Below are 22,036 nucleotides of genomic sequence, written 5' to 3' on the forward strand. Positions count from 1 at the left end.
TTCATCATATAGATAAGTCTATGCCTCCTGGCTTGCTGATAATAGACGTCTGGTTAATTAACCCCTTTCTGCCATCGGACGTACTATCCCATCCATGTGACCTGGGACTTAATTCCCATGGACGGGATAGTATGTCATACGCTATCAGCTGCCTCACGAGGGGAGCGCGGCCAGGTGTCAGCTGATTATCACAGCTGACACCCGGCACTATGTGCCAGGAGTGTTAACGGACCGCTCCCTGCACTTTAACCCCCGAAACACTGCGATTAAACAAGATTGCAGCATTCCGGTGGCATAGGGAAGCATCGCGCAGGGAGGGGGCTCCCTGCGTGCTTCCCTGAGACTTTCAGAACAACGCGATGTGATTGTGTTGTTCCTAGGGTCTCCTCCCTGCAGGCCCCCGTATCCAAGATGGCTGCAGGGTTCTGCAGGGAGGTGGCTTGTCGGTGCCTGCTGAGAGCAGGCGCCGGCAAACCTCCTTCACTGCCTGTCAGATAGCTTATCTTGTACAGAGCCCTGCAAAGTGTCAGATCACCGATTTGACTTTATACAGTGATGTCCCATCCTGGGACAATGTAAAAAAGTAAAAAAAAATTATATATATAATTTTTTTTTTTTCTGTGTAAGTACCGTATATATTTTTAAAGAAATACTAAATAAAGAAAAAAAACACATTTCTTTATGTAAATAAAAAACAAACAATAAAGGTACACATTTAGTGTACCACATCCATAACAAGCCGACCTATAAGTGTCCCACTAAACCCCTTCAGTGAACACCGTAAAAAGAGGCAAAAAACAATGCTTTATCATCATACCGCTGAACAAAAAGTGGAATAATACGCGATCAAAAAGACAGATATAAATAAACATGGTACCGCTGAAAACTTCATCTTGTCCAGCAAAAACGAGTTGCCATATCGCATCATCAGCAAAAAAATAAAAAGTTAAAGCCCTCAGAATAAAGCGATGCCAAAATTATTTTTTTATTATATAAAATAGTTTTTATTATAAAAGCGCCAAAACATAAAATGATTTAAATGAGGTATCGCTGTCATCATACTGACCTGAATAATAAAACTGCTTTATCAATTTTACCACACTTGGAACAGTATAAATGCCCCATGATGTCTTATCTGCTATCCATGAATTGCTGGTTTTTCTTTATTCTGCCTCCCAAAAATTGTAATAAAAAGCGATTAAAAAAAAAAAAAAGTAATGTGCCTGAAAATGATACCAATAAAAACGTCAACCCCGCAAAAAATAAGACCTCACATGACTCTGTGGGCCAAAATATTGAAAAATTACAGCTCTCAAAATGTGGTGAGTCAGAAACTATTTTTTTGCAATAAAAAGTGTCTTTTAGTGTGTGACAGCTGCCAAACAAAAACCCGCTAAAGTAAATCAAACTTCCCTTTATCACCCCCTTAGTTAGGGACAAATAATAAAATAAAAATGTATTTATTCCCATTTTCCCGTTAGGGTTAGGGTTGGGGCTAAAGTTATCGCTAGAGATAAGGTTAGGGTTTGGATTACGTTTACGGTTGGGATTAGGCTTAGGGGTGTGTTCGGGTTAGGGTACCGTCACACAGTGGCACTTTGGTCGCTACGACGGCACGATCCGTGACGTTCCAGCGATATCCATACGATATCGCTGTGTCTGACACGCAGCAGCGATCAGGGACCCCGCTGAGAATCGTACGTCGTAGCAGATCGTTTGGAACTTTCTTTCGTCACTGGATCTCCCGCTGTCATCGTTGGATCGGTGTGTGTGACACCGATCCAACGATGCGTTCGCTTGTAACCAGGGTAAACATCGGGTTACTAAGCGCAGGGCCGCGCTTAGTAACCCGATGTTTACCCTGGTTACCATCGTAAAAGTAAAAAAAACCAAACAGTACATACTCACATTCCGGTGTCCGCCAGGTCCCTCGCAGTCTGCTTCCCGCTCTGACTGTCTGCCGGCCGGAAAGTAAGAGCAGAGCACAGCGGTGACGTCACCGCTGTGATCTGCTTTCATTTTACGGCGGCACTCAGTCAGAGCGGGAAGCAGACTGCGAGGGACCTGACGGACACCGGAATGTGAGTATGTACTGTTTGGTGTTTTTTTACATTTACGACGGTAACCAGGGTAAACATCGGGTTACTAAGCGCGGCCCTGCGCTTAGTAACCTGATGTTTACCCTGGTTACCCGGGGTCCTCGGCATCGTTGGTCGCTGGAGAGCGGCCTGTGTGACAGCTCCCCAGCGACCACACAACGACTTACCAACGATCACGGCCAGGTCGTATCGCTGGTCGTGATCGTTGGTAAATCATTTTGTGAGACGGTACCCTTAGGGTTGGAGTTAGAATTAGGGGATTTCCACTGTTTAGGCACATCAGGGGCTCTCCATACACAACCCGACGTCCGATCTCAATTCCAGCCAATTTCTCCTTTTACCCTTGGTAAAATAAACAAATTGGATCTGAAGTTAATTTTTTGTGGAAAAAAAAAGTTAAATGTTAGTTTTTTGGTTTTTTTTTTTTATTTTTTTAAACATTCCAAAAATTCCTGTGAAGCACCTGAAGGGTTAAACTTCTTGAATGTGGTTTTAAGCACCTTGAGGGGTGCAGTTTTTAGAATGGTTTCACTTTTGGGAATTTTCTGTCATGTACACCCCTCAAAGTGACTTTAAATGTGATGTGGTCCCTTAAAATTAAAAAAAAAATGGTGTTGTAAAAATGAGAAATCACTGGTCAACTTTTAACCCTTATAACTTCCTAATAAAAAAAAATTTTTGGTTCCGAAATTGTGCTGATGTAAAGTAGACCTGTGGAAAATGTTACTTATGCTACGTTCACATTTGCGTCGGGCGCCGCAGCGCACAACGCAAACAAAAACGCAGCAAAACGCATGCACAACGCTGCGTTTTGCGCCGCATGCGTCTTTTTTTTAATTGATTTTGGACGCAGCAAAAATGCAACTTGCTGCGTCCTCTGCGCCCGGACGCAGGCGCCGCAGCGATGCATGCGGCGCAAAACGCAAGTGCGACGCATGTCCATGCGCCCCCATGTTAAATATAGGGGCGCATGACGCATGCGGCGCCGCTGCGGCGCCCGCCGCTAATGTGAACGTAGCATAACTAAGTATTTTGTGACATATCTCTGATTTAAGGGCATAAATTCAAAGTTGGAAAGTTGCGAAATTTTCAAAATTTTCGCCAAATTTCCTTTCTTTTTTTCCACAAATAAACGCAAGTCATATCAAAGAAATTTTGCCACTAACGTGAAGTAAAATACGTCACAAGAAAACAATGTCAGAATGACCGGGATCCGTTGAAGCGTTCCAGAGTTATTACCTCATGAAAGGTACAGTGGTCAGAATTGTAAAAATTGGCCGTCTCATTAACATGCAAACCACCCTTGGGGGTAAAGAAAAATGTTGTCGTCACAATCATACTTTATGGGGGCCATGAATGGAGCCTACGTAAAATTTATCATGCTGAACAGGGGTCCCTAACAATGGCTTTTTCTGCAGTGATGTCTAGTCACATGCAACCATCGCAGTCAATCACAGGCTGCAGTTGTCACATTTGAAGTCACATCATATCTGGAGGGCAGCATACACATACTGTTGGGCTATAAAGTCCTGATACGATAGAAATAACAGAAAATGGGCACAAGCTAAAAGTTAAAGGAGTGCAGTTTACACTACGTGGACGTGGCAATAAGAGAGACATCACCAGCTGCCACCAGATTCCTGAAGAGGCAAGTGGTCAAAAACCATTGTGACTGGTAAAGACCCACAGCAAGAATAGGTGGCAGCAGACAGAGGTTTCAGTTTGCGTAATAATGGTATGTTTACACTGCTTCTTTTTTTGGCTATCAAAAACATCCGTTTTTCAAGCAGAAGATGCTTTAGAAATTGCCACTTTTTTTTTGGAGTTTTGTGAACCTTAAGTGTCTTTTTTGTTTTGTTTAGAATCTTCTGTTTTAATCATTTTTTGGTCACCTTTCTAACGGCAGTTTCCAGACAGTCTTTGAATTCCTTTAAACTATAAAGAAAATGCTATTTTTTTATTTTTTTTTTAAAGCAGAAATGCTGGCAGATTGCTCAAGAAGATCACTGACATCTTTTAGAACCTTCCAGTTGACGTTTGTTCTGTCGAGTACGAAGTGTCTTCCAAGCAGAAATTGCCTGAAGAATGTACAAGTTACTTATTTTAATCACTTGGCGTCCTTGAAAGCTTGATCCGCTTAAAAGACGTTCAAAAACCTGAACGTATTAACAGTAAGTCTTTTTCCAATACAAATTAAGTGGACAGTTCTTTTAATAGTTTTTTTTTTGTGCTTTCTCCGCCATTTTTTGAGGGCACCTACTAAAACAAACGGAGGAAAAAGACGCAGTGTGAACATACCCTAAGCTGCATACTAAATACTGATGGTGTCCATGCCAAACTCTGACATACACCTTTACAGACTCAAATCCAGACAAAAGATATGTGACCCGGCGATGTAGAATCCACTGCACCCTCAAAGGTCTTATTTGTATAAGACTTTCATTTATTGAGAAATCGTTAAAAAATGTGAAAAAAAGCAGTTATATGCAGTCAGATCAAACCAATGGACATCTAGCGCAACATGTTTTGGCCTATAGCGAGGCCTTAGTCATGTACAGACTCAAAAGCGCAAGAAAAGTTGGGTTCAATATGTTCCAAACCACATAAATATGCAAAAATTTGTGGATGCTGTTCTGTCAAGCAATAAAATTAAACTGGATCTTTTCAGACCCATGTCTCGAGCAAGGATTAAGTATACACTGAAAAGAACACCCTGCCTACAGTGAAGCATGGTGGTGGCTCTGCAATACCTATAGTGAAACATGGCAGTGGCTATGTGATCTTCTGGGGCTGCTTTTCTTCCTTTAGCACTGAAAACCTGCAGCGTGTGGAGGGGAAAATGGAGTCAATCAAGTATCAAGAAATGCTTTCGAACTGAAGCTGGGGCATCATTGGACCTTCCAACAGGACAATAATCTCAAGCATAACTCAACATCCAACAAAGCTTGGTTTTAGAAGAAATCCTGGAAGATTTTAGAGTGGCAATTGCAGTTTTCTGACCTGTTTCCAAGAGAAAAAAACTTTGGTGTGATTTTTAAAAAGGCGGTTTCACCATCAAATACAAGAATATTAGTGAGCTGGATGCCAATTCCTAAGAGAAATGAGCTAAGATTCCTCAGGAACCCTGCCAGAACCTGATGTTTTATTATACATAATTTACAGCTGGTTATAACAGGCTAAGATGCTCTGCTAAGTACTAAAGATGATTGTCGGGAAGGGACTGAATAATTCTGAGCCTTCAGTAGTTGATAAAAGACATTTACTTGTTATATTACTTTTGTTTAGAGATCTTGTTTAGTTTATTGCAGTGATTAGAAAGTTTGTACATTTCAGACTGACTTGGGGATTCAAGATCTTTGATTTCAGCAGTATTATCTTCTCTGTATTATGTTTTTATAGCAAATTTATCTAAAATATTTCTTGTCTGATTCTTCTTTGCATCTAGTGTGTACGGGAGAGTCCTAAATGGATGAAATGATTAGATGAGAATGGAAAAAGAGAAAAACCTCATGACCAAAAGTATATTGAACCTCACACTGGAAATCATCTATCTGCTGACTGGAGAGGTGAGGGTTTCTGGAAATGTCACATGACCTTACTCTTAACTGTAAGCAACATGGTTGAAAATGGACATGTGGATGTTAAAATGTATATGTCATTGTTTGACACCACACTCAGGATTACACAGTAGTGAAGAAGACTCCCGGTCAATGTGTGACCACCAGCTGCTCTTATGTGCTAGGAGAATGGAGCAAGACCCAGAACCCCATCAAGGAGCCTCCATTTCGCTCCCTGACAACCGAATATCCTGATAAGAAGATCCTGGACCTCACCAACAAGATGATTGAGCTGCTGACTGGAGAGGTGAGCGCTGCTGGGAATACTGGGGCATTATACAGTAACACAAGGGAAGATGTGTCTGGATGATGACTGTATCATTGTGTGTCAGGTTCCTATAAGGTGTCAGGATGTCACTGTCCATTTCTCCATGGAGCAGTGGGAGTATATAGAAGGACACAAGGATCTGTACAAAGACGTCATGATGGAGGACCACCAGTCCATCATATCACTAGGTAAATCCAGAGTCTTGTTGATGGTGAAGAGCAGTTTTGACGGTCATCTACATAACCTGATAATCACATAACTATATTATTGTCATGTGTCTTAAGTCAATGTGTTTCTTTTTTTATTTTTTTTTATTTATTTTTTTTACAGATAAATCCAGCAACAGACATCTACCAGAAAGATGTGTTAATCCCTTGTGTTCCCAAGATTCTGCAGAGGAAGATCACTGTGAGCTTCAAGATGTTCATGTAACCCAAACTGAGGTTTGAGGTTTTTTATCTTTTCCACCACCACTTTAACCACCATGAAGCATACATACAGTGGTTTGTGAAAATATTCACCTCCTTTTTCTTGTTTTGCTACCTTACAACCTGGAGTTTTACTGTTTTTTTGTTTGCTTGTTTTTTTTTTTAAGGGTTTCAATCAGTTCATGTAAAGAACATGCCTACAATTGGGAACATTTTGTTTTCTTTTTATTCTGAAGCAAACAACAAATGGGACAAAATAACTGGAAACTTCAATGTGCATAAATATTCACCCCCTCCCCCTAAACTCAGTATTTTGTACAGCTGGAGGTCGCTGTGGAAAGCTCAGAGACTTATCCAAATCTTGCCACTTGGGTTTTTGCCCATTCCTCAAGGCAAAGCTGCTCCAGCTCCTTCAAGTTAGATGGTTTCCTCCGGTGAACAGCAATCTTCAAGTTTGACCACAGATTCTCAATTGGATTAAGGGCTGTGCTTTGACTAGGCCACTACAAAACATTTAGGCCATGTGCACACGTTCGGTATTTTTTCACGTTTTTTTCGCTATAAAAAGGTGATAAAAACGCGAAAAAAACGCTTACATATGCCTCCCATTATTTTCAGTGTATTCCGCATATCTTGTGCAAATGTTGCATTTTTTTCCGTGAAAAAATCGCATCGCGGAAAAAAAAAAGCAACATGTTCATTAAATTTGCGGAATTGCGGGGATTCCGCACACCTAGGAATGCATTGATCTGCTTACTTCCCGCACGGGGCTATGCCCACCATGTGGGAAGTAAGCGGATCATGTGCGGTTGGTACCCAGGGTGGAGGAGAGGAGACTCTCCTCCACGGACTGGGCACCCTATAATTGGTGAAAAATAAAAAAAAAAAAATAAATTTTTAAAAAAAATATAGTCATATACTCACCTTCGATGGCCCCCGGAGTCTTCCCGCCTCTCAGCGGTGCACGCTGCCGCTTTCGTTCCTATAGCTGGTGTGTGTGAAGGACCTGCGATGACGTGACCGCGACATCATCGAAGGTCCTGCACACACCATCTATAGGAACGGAAGCCGCTGAGGAGATCGGCTGTCTGCAGAAGGTGCGTATAACTGTTTTTTTATTTTTTTTATTTTTTTTAACATTATCTTTTACTATTGATGCTGCATAGGCTGCATCTATAGTAAAAAGTTGGTCACACTTGTCAAACACTATGTTTGACAAGTGTGACCAACCTGTCAATCAGTTTTCCAAGCGATGCTACAGATCGCTTGGAAAACTTTAGCTAATTACGCTTGCAAAATGCTAAAAAAAACGCGTAAAAAAAGGGAAAAAAACGCAAAAGGAAACATGCGGATTTCTTGCAGAAAATTTCCGGTTTTCTTCAGGAAATTTCTGCAAGAAATCCTGACGTGTGCACATACCCTTACACTTTTCCTCATAAACCACTCGAGTGTTTTAGCAGTATTCTTTGGGTCATTGTCTTGTTGGAAGGTGTATAAAAATCACAAGATTAAGCTGAACAGGCACCAATGTATTTATCATGATTGCCAATCCTCCCTCTATAGTGAACTATGTGCAGCACAGCAGAAGTAACAGTGGTGCTCGCATAAAGTTCATAAGTATGCTGACGAGGAGAAAAAGCGCAGCCTTGACACATTCTGAAGTATAAAAGTCCTTTAATCCAGATGATGGGACATACAGGCAGTGAGCAGGTGTAGAGCGGTGGTTCTAGGGACGACAGCAGTTTCACGCTTACACAACGCTTCTACGGGTCCTAGTCACCCGTACATTAAACTTAAATACTTGACCTTTAAATCCTTTAGATGCTGTTGTCATTTGTGATCGTGATATCTAAGGACTTTTAACAGCGCAAGAGGGCTCTTTGTCAGCCTATCGATGATGACATGATGGAAAGTTTTGGTTCACTGTTGGCAGCAGGGGAGCCTGACACAGGCCCTTATGTCTGCAGTGAGTGTATTTTGCTATTGAAATAATTGTATGTTTAAGTTCCTTCATGGGTCTAAAACATTATGTGAAAAAAAAGTAGCATACAACTAAAATCAAAGGAAAAAAAGCAATGTTTTCTTATAGGAAGAAAAACTAGTTTATAAAATTGGTATCCTGCTTCCCCACACCCCAAAAAAACATGAAAAAAGTGATCAAAGTCATGTTTCCCCTAAATGATAGCAATAAAATTTACATGTTGTGCCTTTAAAGAAAAAAAAAAGTAGCCCTCATACAGGTCCATGGATAAAAACATAAAAATGTTGTGGGCCTTTTAATGTGTTGATATTTAAAACTTTTTGGGCATGACATAAGACTGGTTCATCCAGGTGATGAACAGGGGAGGGGCAAAAGGAAGGCAGAACGATATCCTCATTGATGTAGAAGGAGGGAAACTATCTTGGGAAGGAATGAAGGAACCGGTCTGAGGACAACCTTGTCCTTATGGGGAACGATAAAAGGAGAACGACAGGAGAGACGCCAGTTCTGAAACTCGCCTGATAGACTTGATGGCCACCAAAAAGGAAAGAAGGGAAGTTGTAATGTCCTGTATGGGTTTGAATAGAAAATGCTGAATGGCACATAGGAGCAAGTTAAGGTCCCATGGATCTACTGGTGGCTGATATGGTGGTGCCAGATGATCAACGCCCTTGAGGATGGTCTTGACCTGGGGCTGAGATGCCACATCCCTCTGAAACAGGATTGAGAGAGCAGAGACTTGGCCCTTAAGAGTGCAGAGAGAAAGCTAGGAATCGAGACCAGACTGGAGAAAAGCCAGGATGGATGTAAGTGAGAAGGACATGGGAGAGGACGGATTGTCTTCACTCTAGTGAAAATAGTCCCTCCAGGTTCAATGATGAATGCATGAAGACACAAGCTTTCTCCCAATGAACATGGTATGTATGACCCGAGGTAAAAAAACTTGCTTCCTTCAAAATGCCGGTCTCAACCGCCATGCCATTAAATTCAGCGAATGAGAATTTTGGAAGATGGAAACCTGCAAAAGGAAATCCGGATGGTCTGGAAGTTTCCAGGGAGTGTCTGCGAGCATGTTTACCAGCTCTGCGTACAAGGCCCATCTTTGCCAGTCCGAAGCCACCAGAATTACTGGTACTCCATCTGACTTGATCTTCTTGATGGCTCTCAGAGTCAAGGGGAGAGCTGGCATGAGATATGGAAGGCGAAATAGAGACCAAGACAGGACCAGGGCATCCTGGCCAATCGCCCGAAGGTCGCAACATGGCTATGAAGCGAGGCACCTGTAGCATTCATCCGAGACTCCCATCAGATCTACGTTGGGGGTGCCCCATTTCTGACAAATCTGGTCGAACACTACAGAGTTGAGTGACGACTCGCCCGAGGCAAGACCCTGGCCCAATTTTTTACTCCCTGAATGCGGAGATTGCGGTTACATGATTTTTAGCCCAGACTAGTATCCTAGAGACCTCCGCCAGAAGAGATCTGCTTCACGTTCTGCCCTGGTGGTTTATGTATGTCACGCCCGTGGCATTGTCTGACTGGATGCGAACCAGGTGGCCTGTGAGGAGTTCCTGCCAGTGCAGAAGGGAGATGTAGATTGCCCTGATCTCGAAGATTGGTAGGGTAGCTTCCTGAGGGCTCCAGCGGCCATGGTCTGCATGAATCAGAAGTACTGCTCCACAACCGAGAAGACTTGCATCGGTTGTAACAACCTTGCAATGGAGAGGAAGAAAAGATCTCCTAAGGCGAAATTGACAAGTGAAGAGTCCGCCATGTAAATGACTGACGCACTCTAGGGGGTAGGATAATTGGATGGTCCAAGGAAGACACCTTCTTGTCCCATGCTGACAATAGGGCCATCTAAATTGGACGGGTGTGAAATTGGGCAAAAGGCATGGCATCCATGGCCGCAGTCATTTTTCGCAGCACACTCATACAGAGTCAAAGGGGGTGAGAGGATGGGTTTTTCAGAGAATGGATTCCCTGGTGCAGGGCTGAGATCTTCTCTTCCAGGAGAAAGAATTTGGCACAGTTGATGTCGAACAGCATCCCCAATAAAGTAATTTTTTTTGCACCGGAATCAGCGAAGACATTGTCTTGTTGACTATTCAGCCGGGCAAGAGTGTCCAGGGTAATCTGAAGACTATGACAACAGTCTCTGAAGGAAAGCCCCTTGATTAAAAGGTTTTCCAGGTAAGAGATAATGACAATCCCCTGGAATGCAGGATGGCCTTGACTGACACCATCACCTTCGTGAACACACTGGGAGCAGAGGCCAGACCAAAGGGCAGACGTGTGAACTGATAATGACTTCCCTGAACCACAAATCTGAGAAATCTCTGATGAGGCACACAAATCAGATTGTGGAGATGCACATCCTGAATATCCATCTAGTGGAGAAACTGCTCGGGTTCCTTTGAGGTGATTACCAAGCGGGAGGGACGCCATTTGGAAATAGCAGAGACGGGTGTGTCTGTTCACACGCTTGAGGTCCAGGATTTAGACCGAGAGCCGTCCTTCTTTGGGACAGTGAAAAGATTGGAATAGAAACCGGAAAAATGTTCTTGGGAGGGAACAGGGACGATGACTCCTGCTGGGAGGAGAGAGGAGATGGCTTGAAAGAAACCTGGGACCTGAGCTGGTAGTCTTGGTGGATGAGACATGAAGAACCATTTTGTGGGAGGGGATGAGAATTCTAGCTTGTAGCTGGAAGTCACGATCTCTCTGACCCAGGCGTCATCAACTACCGACAGCCATGCGTCCGGGAAGAGAAGACAGCCGCCCACTCTGGGAGGAGTTCCAAGTGGGTATCACCCATCATGCTGAAGAGAATCTATTGGATCGGGTTAGTAGCTTGTTTAAACGATGGCTTACGTCTCTCCCGCTGAGCGGGTGGACATTCCTGCTGGGAGAGGGTTCCTGTGGAGGGAATTTGCTGAAAGGGACAAAATTGAAAAGAGCGTCTCCTTGGAAAGGGGCGCTTGGGTTGAGGAAGGGAGTTGTTCTTAACCCTGTAGTGTCAATAATTATCTGATCCAGTTTGGTGCCAAAGAGTCTTGCTTCTTGAAAGTGAAGGTTAATGAGCGACTTCTTGGAGGCTGACTCCGCCTTCCAGGCCTTGAGCCAGAGAACTCTCCAAATTGTGACGATATTAGTAGTAACGCAGACAGAGCAGCTAGCAGCGTTTAAAGACTCGGTGAGCAGGTACTTCCCCGCTTGAGCGATCAAGGTCGGCCAGCTTGTCGGGAGGGCAAATGATAGTATGCCCTGCTGGAAAAGTTTTGCCCAGGCGGAAACTGATTTAGCCACCTACGTGGAAGTAAATACAGGGCAGAGGGATGCGCCAGCAGCCTCGAAGGCAGGTATGGTTAAGCCTCGACCTGTATGTCAGTAGAATCCATAAGGGAGGAGATATCCTTAAGACCGTCTTGGCTGACAGATGTGAGACAGGTGGACAGGGAATGGGCATGCCCAAGGTACACTAATGATTGGATGGGCTGGCCATGGGACGGCTTAAAATGAAACACGCGCTGTGACTGGGGCGTTTGAAAGAAGCAAGAGCGCCAAGGTTGCTGTGCGATGACAGGAAAAGAGAGGGTGGGCAGAAAGGGTACGATTATCAGTGCAGCTGGGGAGGGAATATCTGAAAAGGGCGCCGCTCAGAGCATCAGCAGCAACTCTTATGCACCCCCGCCGCATTTTGAAGGAAGAGGGGACAGTACCTGATGAGTAAGTCCCTATTTCTTCTTCGCATTCTTGAGGATGGCATCAGAGGCCTGCTTTCAGAAAAGGACGGCTTCCTGGTATTGATAAGGCGTCCCACTTCCCACACAGTCATGGTCCTTGACAGTGCAGAAGAACATGTCGACTCATGAGAAGGGGTAAGGTCACCTGGGATAGGGACCACCGTCTTCCTCCCAGCCCGCTCCAAGGAGAGGGCTGTGGTGGGATATAAGGCAAGGACCAACCACCGTGAATCACCCTGGACACTAAGAAGTGGCAGGGGATAGGGTCCTACCTTCTGCCCTTGAAGAACCTAAAAGAGAAAAGTGAAAAAGATTAATGGGAACATTAGTGCTACAGACACTAAGCTTAAACTGACTAGCTTTGTGTCTGTTGGTGGGTCTATACTAATGAGGAGGACCAAATTTTTTATTTTTTTTGGGCTAGTGTCAGCCTCCTAGTGACCGCAGCATACACCCATGGTTACCTGTGTTCCTCAAAGAAGCGCTTAAGTAATAGACTTTCAATCTTTTTTTGCTAATTAGTTCTTCCAGGCGGTGTTGTGCAGTGCCTAGAAGAAAACTATTCCTCCGATGTTCATTTGCATATTACCTCCCTTCCATGCACATCACTGTTCCATCTAATAGGTCATCAAAGTTGGATTGTTTGGGGTCCAACACCTGACATTCTCATCGGTCAGCTGTTCTCAGTGTTGTCATCGGCCACCGGCCAGAACTTGTCAATTACGAAGCTGCTCCTTCTTCTGATAGTGACCACGGCAGGGTACTGCACAGCCGCCTCGTATTCACATCAATAGGAGGTGGATGTGCAGTACCCTGCCGCGGCCACTATCAGAAGACTGAGCAGCTCCACAATTGAGAAGTTCCATTTTAATAATTTTTCTTAATGTTTTAATTTAATTTATTTATAGTTTGAATAAAATCTACAGGGTGGGCCATGTATATGGATACACCTAAATAAAATGGGAATGGTTGGTGATATCAACTTCCTGTTTGAGGCACATTAGTATATGGGTGGGGGAAAACTTTTCAAGATGGGTGGTGACCATGGCAGCCATTTTGAAGGTGGCTATTTTGAAGTTGGCCATTTTGGATCCAACTTTATTTTTTCCAATGGGAAGAGGGTCATATGACACATCAAACTTTTTGAGAATTTCACAAAGAAAACAATGGTGTGCTTGATTTTAACATGACTTTATTCTTTCATGAGTTATTTACAAGTTTCTCTTTGTTTACAGCCATTGACCTGTCGCAGAGGTTAATACATGAGGATCGGATAGAAATTGTGTTGGTCTGGTGAATGCAGTACCTGGGTCATTGCAGCAGATTTCAATGCAAGACACCCTACGCAAGAAAACTGTCATCATTCCCATTTTATTTAGGTGTATCAATATAAATGGCCCAGCCAAAAAAGTCTGCCTCATCACTGAACATAATGTTCTGTGTAAACTGAGGGTCCTGTTCCAATTTTTGTTTTGCCCATTCTGCAAATTCAGCGTGCCGATCTGGGTCATCCTCATTGAAATGCTGCAGCAGCTGGATTTTGTAAGGGGTGCCATTTGTCAGTAGCTAATATCTGCCGAAGGGATGTTCGACTGATGCCAGATCGGCGCGCTGAACTTGCAGAATGGGCAAAACAAAAATTGGAACAGGACCCTCAGTTTACACAGAACATTATGTTCAGTGATGAGGCAGACTTTTTTGGCTGGGCCATTTATATTGATACACCTAAATAAAATGGGAATGATGACAGTTTTCTTGCGTAGGGTGTCTTGCATTGAAATCTGCTGCAATGACCCGGGGACTGCATTCACCAGACATCAACACAATTTCTATCCGCTCCTCACATGTTAACCTCTGCGACATGTCAATGGCAGTAAACACAGAGAATATTGTAAATAACTCATGAAAGAATAAAGTCACCATTGTTTTCTTTGTGAAATTCTCAGTAAGTTTGATGTGTCACATGACCCTCTTCCCATTGGAAAAAATAAAGTTGGATCCAAAATGGCTGACTTCAAAATGGCCGCCATGGTCACCACTCATCTTGAAAAGTTTTCCCCCTCTCATATACTAATGGGCCACAAACAGGAAGTTGATATCACCAACCATTCCCATTTTATTTAGGTGTATCCATATACATGGCCCACCCTGTATATAAATGTATTAATAATCTGTATGATAAGAATTGTTACATATGCCGAACACCCACATGAATCCGGATTAACTCTTTGAACTCTATTCAGTCATGTGGCCGGGTTGGCGGGTTTTTTCAAAACATGACCGCTTATAAGATGAACTTTCGTGACCGCTATCCTTTTTTGTTTTTTGTCCTGATGAAGAGGTCATGTAGAACCTTGAAACGTGTTGACTTTTTTAAAAACCTGTAACATTAAACTTTCGATTTGATCTCTGCCTTGAGTGTTATCAGCAGGGCAAGTGAATTACACCACCGGCTTGCACATCAAAGTTCCACCCAGTGGCAGACGCCGGGAACAGCTGATCGGCAGGTGTCGGATAAAGTAGTGGACAGCGTCTTTAACTTGTGTTTTTCATGCAACTTGTATTCTCAACTTAGATGTGTTCACGTTGCTTTCGCCATTCTCTTTATAACGCTGTCAGTGGTTTTGTCAGGCTGACTATCTTAAAAACACATCTTTTTGGCAAAAACAAGCTCTTATTTGGCAATATTGATGGAAACATGCTAAAGTTCTGGTTCTAGGAATGTGTAGATTAAAAAAAAAAGTTCTTGTGACCTGTTGGTGCTGTCCTTAATGGGTACAAGATCAGGTACATAAATCAAACTTTATGTATGGGTTTTGTATGTTCAGGATGAAGATCTGATTCATATTAAAGTTGAAGTTACTGAGGAAGATGAGAATGACATGGTGACTAACGAATTTAAGGAGGAGGAAGACAGTGTATATATCAGCCCAGGTGAGTGACGAGTATTCTGACAACAGACAAATGATAATTGTTATTGTATTAACATTAATTTCCATAACCTCAGTTTAGCAAAACGATGCATCTACTAGACCTTAGTTTGAAAAAAATGCCTGTTGGTGGTTTTAGGATGTCGTATTCACGGTTTTGGCATTGTTCATATATCTTTTGCTTCAGGACTTCGATACATTTTTTTTTTCAAATTATTTTTATTAATTTTTTAGGAAAGGGTTACAATACAGACATAAGGGAATACACATAGAAATAGCAAATGTAACAAGAACAATGGGAGGAAAGGGGCCTGGAGAAACCGAATGTAGATAGGAGGGACATAGGAACATAAATACATATACATAAAAGGTCAACTGAACCTTTCGCACCTTATACAATATTTGCAGAAAAAAAACAACTTAAAGTCTATTCAATCAAAAATAAATGGTATAGATTCCCACTATACATATTTTGATCAAGTTTTATTTTTAAGGACTCCTATTTATGGGGATATATCAAGTTTCATATGGACCATTTCAAGTCGTAACTTGAAAATTAGTAATTTCTGATTGCATATTCAAACATATTATTGTTAATTATTCTGTCTATAACATCTGTAATTGAGGGAATACAAGTCTTTCCATCTAGACAGGACTTCAATAGGTTTTCTGACTTAATGGCTTTTAGATGTTTTTTTTTTTTTTTTTTTTTTTTATTGAGGTAGCATTTGTACAAATTTAATTTCTGTTTTGTTTTTCATTCAACAGGTTTATTGAGCACCACAGAAGCCATAGGTGGACATCTGGTTTTACCTCCAGATTGTAAAAGTATAGTTAACAACTTTACACAAGAATTTGAAGGACAGAATTTTTTTACACCTGATATATCCGCTATCCTGCCCAGTAGCAATTTGTTATTTAATCCGTATGTTGAGGAACATTCGCTGGATAGTTCATTCATTGTTTCAAGTACAGATCACGGAGATGATAAATATTATCCTTGTTCCGAATGTGGGAAGTACTTCAAAAATAGAGCAAATCTTCTTCGGCATCTGAGAATTCATACAGGAGAGAAACCTTTTCCATGTTCTGTATGTGGGAAATGTTTTACCCAAAAAAGTGGTTTTATTCAACATATGAGAATTCACACAGGGGAGAAGCCATTTTCATGCTCTGAATGTGGAAAACGCTTTAGATTGAAGTCTACTCTTGCTCAACATAAAAAAATTCACACAGGAGAAAAGCCATTTTCATGTCTAGATTGTGAAAAATGGTTTGCCAGAAAATCTGAACTTTTTAGACATGTGAGAACTTACCACACAGACAATAAACTGTTTCTGTGCACTAAGTGTGGGGAAAGATTTTCAAAAAAATCTGATTTTATTCAACATCAAAGCATTCATACAGGAGAGAAGTGTTTTTCATGTTCTGAGTGTGAGAAATGCTTTACAAGAAGGTCTAACCTTGTAAAACATCAGAGAGTTCACACAGGGGAGAAGCCATTTTCATGTTCTGACTGTGGGAAAAGTTTTGTGAAAAAGTGTAAACTTGATAAACACTTGAAAATTCATGCTGGGGAAAAACCATTCTCTTGTTCTGATTGTGGAAAATGCTTCATGTTGAAGTTTAACCTTGTTACGCATCAAAAAATTCATACTGGAGAAAAGCCATTTTCTTGTCTGGAGTGTGGGAAATTTTTCTCTCGGAAGGCAAACCTTGTTGAACATCAGAGAATCCATATGGGAGTGAAAAGATTTTCATGTTCTGTATGTGGAAAACGGTTCTCACACAAAACAGCTGTTGTCCAACATGAGAGAAGTCATGTAGGAGAAAAACCATTTACTTGCTTTGAATGTGGGAAATGTTTTACACGGAAAGCCAGTCTAATTGAACATCATAGTATTCACACGGGGGAGAAGCCATTTTCTTGCTCTATGTGTGAAAAGCGGTTTTCACACAAATCAGTCCTTGTACAACATGAGCGATCGCACATGGGAGAGAAACCGTTTTCATGTTCTCAGTGTGGAAAGTGTTATACACGGAAGGCTTACCTTGTTGATCATCAGAAAGTTTGTAAGTTTGGAAAGTCATCTGCATCTATTTGAGAAACCAGCTGCTGTCCGTGGATTTCTACCAAATCCTATTCATCAAAGAAGCCTGGTGATAGGGATGATATTCACATGGTTCTTGTTCCTAGTGATATCTCTTCATGTTCTGAAACATGTTAACCATAATTGATATCGCATGAAAGACACCACTTGAATGCTCTAAAGGGAATAGAATGGTAGACTTAGAAATCTCACATTGTATGACTTCAAAGCAGAATGAGTATTAGCATCTAAGCATAATTTTTTTTTTTTTTGGTTAATCCTGATCTCAAAATCTGTACATATCCATTATCTTCAACTTCCATATCAAATGTACAGTAGACAATAATCATTACTTTTTTTTTCGGTTTTATGTCTTCCTTTATTATAATTTTAACAATTATATGGTCAAAAGTATGTAAAAACCCTTTTGAGTTATTGAGTTGAGGTATTTCAGCTACAGTATTTGCAAACGGATGCATATGGTCATATAATCAACATAGACATTTATACATTGATTTAATGTTGTTCATAAACATATCATTGGCTACTACCTTTGCTGCAAATTAAATTAGTAAACTCTTTCAACTGCTCATTTTCCTGGTCAGCTATACAGTGGATATAAAAAGTCTACCCACCCCTGCTAAAATGCCTGGTTAAATGTCATGTCTTAAAAAAAAAACAAAAAAAAACAAAGCTACACCAAAAGAATAATTTCAGAACTTTTAACACCTTCAATGTTTACCATTATGTGTACAAATCCATTAAGACTGAAATCATTTTGAGAGGGGAAATAAAAATAGACTAAAAAATGTGGTTGCACTAGTGATGTTTCTCTTATAATTGGGGATGTGCTTGTGTTCAGAATTAGCTAATCACATTTAAACGTATGTTGAATAGGAGTAAGTACATCTGCGTTCATTTACAGTGATTCAGATTAACCCCTTATAGCAGTTCTGATTTTTCTGACATTATGTTCTCTTATTGTTGAAACTTATGTCGGGAGAAAGGTTCAAAAAAATGTAAAGGTCATTAAATATACCATGGAACACTGTGAGGTTGGACATCAAGAAGTGGCTTAAATTTGGCACAACAATGACATTAGCTAAAACTGGACGTCCCTCAAAAAATTGATGAAAGACGAGAAGAAATTTGGCCAGCGAGATTTCCAGGAGGTGTAAAGCACCATTAAAGCAGCTGCAGGCATTTCTGGCAAGTACTGAATGTGTGTACTGCGTGTGACGACAATCTCCTGTATTCTTGATTTGTCTGACATGTGTAGTAGGGTGGCAAAATGTAAGTCTTTTCTTATAAGGAAAGACATCCAAGTCTGGATGTGTTTTGCCAAAACCTGCATCAAGTCTGCCAAAAGCACGTGGGAAACGAAGTTATATTCTGATGAGAGCAAGGTTGATTTTTTTTGTCTATAATTCCAAAAGGTATGTTTGGTGTAAAGCCAACACTGTGCATCACCAAAATAATATAAAACCCACAGTGAAGCATGGTGGAGCCAGCAGTGTGTTTTTCGGCAGCTGGAAATAGGGCTTTAGTCAAGGTGGGGGATAGGGTTAGGGGTGTGTTGGGGTTAGGGGTGTGTTGGGGTTAGGGGTGTGTTGGGGTTAGGGTTGGAGTTAGAATTAGGGGATTTCCACTGTTTAGGTACATCAGGGGGTCTCCAAACGTGACATGGTGCCACCATTGATTCCAGCCAATTTTGCGTTCAAAAAGTCAAATGGTGCTCCCTCTCTTCTGAGCCCTGCCATTCACCCAAACAGTGGCTTTTCCCCACATATGGGGTATCGGCGTACTCAGGAGAAATTGCACAACAAATGTTATTCCATTTTCTCCTGATACCCTTGTGAAAATAAAAAAAAAAATTGGTTCCAAAGTAAATTTTTTGTGAAAAAAGTAAAATGTTCATTTTTTCCTTCCACATTGCTTTAGTTCTCGTGAAGCACCTGAAGGGTTAATAAACTTCTTGAATGTGGTGGGATGCAGTTTTTAGAATGGAGTCACTTTTGGGTATTTTCTGTTAAATTAAACCCACCCCCCCACCCCCAAAGTCGCTTTAAATGCAAGGTGGTCCCTGAAAAAATTGGTTTTGTAAATTTTGTTGGAAAAATGAGAAATCGCTGGTCAACTCTTAACCCTTATAACGTCCGAACAAGAAAAATTGTTGCCAAAATTGTGCTGATGTAAAGTAGACATGTGGGAAATTTTACTTATTAAGTATTTTGTGTGACATATCTCTATGATTTAAGGGCATACAAATTCAAAGTTTGAAAATTGCAACATTTTCAAAATTTTCGCCATATTTCCGTTTTTTTCATAAATGCAAGTCATATAGAAGAAATTTTACCACTACCATGAAGTACAATATGTCACGAAAAAACTCTCGGAATCAGTGGGATCCGTTGAAGCTTCCAGAGTTATAACCACATATAATGACAGTGGTCAGAATTGTAAATATTGGCTTGGCCATTAAGAACAAAATTGGCTCTGTCACTAAGGGGTTAATGCTACAACATGCAAACACATTTTGTATTTCAAAGAGTTTATTGAACCATCATACATTGGAAAATAGAAAAGTGGATAAAAAGAATACATAAGTGTTCAAGACATAATAAGCAATATCAAATTTGGCAGCGATGAGTGTGGACAAAATAAAAAAATATGCATACAAATGTATGTGTGTGTAGGGCTGCTATCAGGGCATTACTGCCCTTACTGCTGTAAGGGGCTCAGTGAGCAGAAATAAAGAGGGGAGGCCCGGATCAGTCCGGGCCACCCATCTTGTGCTTCTGTACACTGGGCCCGATGGTATAATAAATTATCGTTCGGCGACGCACATCTCGGCGCAGGGAGTCTTCTTAAAGCTCCACTGCCGTCAAAACTGAACTCTAATGGAGTCTCTCCATCTCTTCTGTGACACGCCAGCACGTACATGCACCACACGCTGGGATACCAGAAGTGGAGCTGCAGGATCTTCTATGAGAGGTAAGTATGAAAAACTTTCTAATTCAAATGGGTTTGGGGAGGAGCAAATTATGAATTGAGGGTATGGGATGGGAGACAGTGAATGATGACGTATTGAGATGGGGGAGTGTCAATGATGATAAATTGGGGTTTGGAACAGCAAATGAATTGAGGGTGAGGACAGCAAATGATGAATTGAGGGTGGGAGACTGGGGACAGCAAATGAATTGAAGGTGGGTGGTGGAGAGAGCAAATGATGATTTGTGGGTGGAGGGAAAGCAAATGATGAATTGAAGGTGGGGTACAGCAAATTGTAATGAATTGAGGGTGGAAGGAGAGCAAATGATGAATTGAGAATGGAGTAAAGCAAATGATAATGAATTGGGGGTTGGGGAGAGTAAATATTGAATTGAGGGTGGGAGATAGACAGGACATGACATAATGAATTGTGGCATGTAAATATAATGAATCGGGGGAGCTGGAGGTACAGAGTGGAGGGTGTTGAGGATGCGGGAGTGTGACTGGTAATGAATTCGGGGGTGAAAGAACTAATGCTAACTAATTTATATATTTATTGGGTGGGGAAAGTGGCTATTTATAGTTAGGTGGGGCCAGTGGTGGATTGTATAATAACTAGTGATGAGATAATAACTTCGAGTCCATGCGGCTGTTAGACAGCTGCAATGCAAGCAGAGATTGTCTAACATACATGCAATCCCTGCATGGATTGCGGCTGGCTAACAACTGCAAAACATGCAGCCGCAGGGACTTGAACATATTATCCGAGTACTTCAAGATACTCGAATAACACGGTATCCGAGCACATTCGCTCATCACTAATAGGGATGGGCGAACCCGAACAGTAAAGTTCAGCGTCCATACCGAACACCTACTGTTCTGGCACGGACATCGAACGTGGACTTCACCAGGAAGTCAGTGTTACTGTTTGGGTTTGGCCTCCTGACTATTGATGTTTTTTGCACTGTCATGTGCATGACAGCGCAGCAAACACCGCTTCTGATCAGCGGTAGAATCATAACCGCCGATCAGACAGCCGTGTTTCTCACGCTGTCAAAAGACCGCATGAGCTCGCAGCTGTGATTGGAGGTATAAAGTTTAAATAATGAAAAGAAAAAGGCGTGGGGTCCCACCATTTTGACAATTAGACAAGCTAAAGCAGACAACTGGGTGCTGGTATTCTCAGGCTGGTAAGGGGCCATGGATATTAGCCCCCCAGCCTAAAAATAGCAGCTCACAGCTGCCCAGAAAAGGCACATCTATTAGATGCGCCAATTCTGGCACTTTGCCCGGCTTTTCCCATGTGCCCTGTAGCGGTGTAGCCTCTCCAGTAGTAATCCGTGAGCTTGATGTCACCTGATAATACAAATGTGACATCAACCCCACAAATATGAACCCCACTTGCCACTGCTGCAGGGCAAGTGGGAAGAGCCAGGCAAAGCGCCAGAATTGGCGCATCTAATAGATGTGCCTTTTCTGGGCAGATGCAGGCTGCTATTTTTAGGCTGAGGGAGGCCAATATCCATGGCCCCTTACCAGCCTGATAAAACCAGCCCCCAGCTGTCTGCTTTAGCTTGGCTGGTTGTCAAAATTATTTAAATTAAAAAATATGGCACGGGGACCTCTCTATTCATGATAACCAGCCTTGCTGATAGCTGAGGGTTGCAGCCCCTAGCTGTGAGTTTTGCCTGGCTGGTTATCAAATATACAGGAGAACCCATACAGTTTTCAACTTTTTATTATTATTATTTATAGCGCAGGCGACGGCTGATGAATACTTCCATCAGTCGCTCCTGCTCTCACTGTTATTAGCATCAGCTGATGGGAGCAATAGTCCCATCAGCTGACACCAGTGACCGAAGGTAAACTTTATACCTCTGATCTCA

General features: G+C 41.8%; 1 protein-coding gene across 2 annotated transcripts in view; it reads left to right on the plus strand.

Moving 5' to 3' along the window:
- Positions 1 to 17,852, plus strand: part of LOC143765003 (uncharacterized) — a 44,204-nt gene extending 26,352 nt beyond the window's left edge. Inside the window, exons 2-8 of one of the 2 annotated variants that reach the window (XM_077251193.1) lie at positions 3,239 to 3,348; positions 5,545 to 5,665; positions 5,778 to 5,963; positions 6,049 to 6,172; positions 6,315 to 6,427; positions 14,968 to 15,073; positions 15,838 to 17,852. In XM_077251193.1, coding sequence (XP_077107308.1) covers positions 5,582 to 5,665; positions 5,778 to 5,963; positions 6,049 to 6,172; positions 6,315 to 6,427; positions 14,968 to 15,073; positions 15,838 to 17,174 — 1,950 coding nt within the window. In that variant the 5' untranslated portion in view covers positions 3,239 to 3,348; positions 5,545 to 5,581 and the 3' untranslated portion in view covers positions 17,175 to 17,852. The remainder of the gene's footprint in view (positions 1 to 3,238; positions 3,349 to 5,544; positions 5,666 to 5,777; positions 5,964 to 6,048; positions 6,173 to 6,314; positions 6,428 to 14,967; positions 15,074 to 15,837) is intronic. The other variant, XM_077251192.1, reaches the window with a different exon arrangement.
- The last annotated feature ends 4,184 nt before the right edge of the window (positions 17,853 to 22,036 follow it).

The sequence above is a fragment of the Ranitomeya variabilis genome, chromosome 4, assembly GCF_051348905.1.
Source record: "Ranitomeya variabilis isolate aRanVar5 chromosome 4, aRanVar5.hap1, whole genome shotgun sequence".
Lineage (NCBI taxonomy): Eukaryota > Metazoa > Chordata > Amphibia > Anura > Dendrobatidae > Ranitomeya > Ranitomeya variabilis.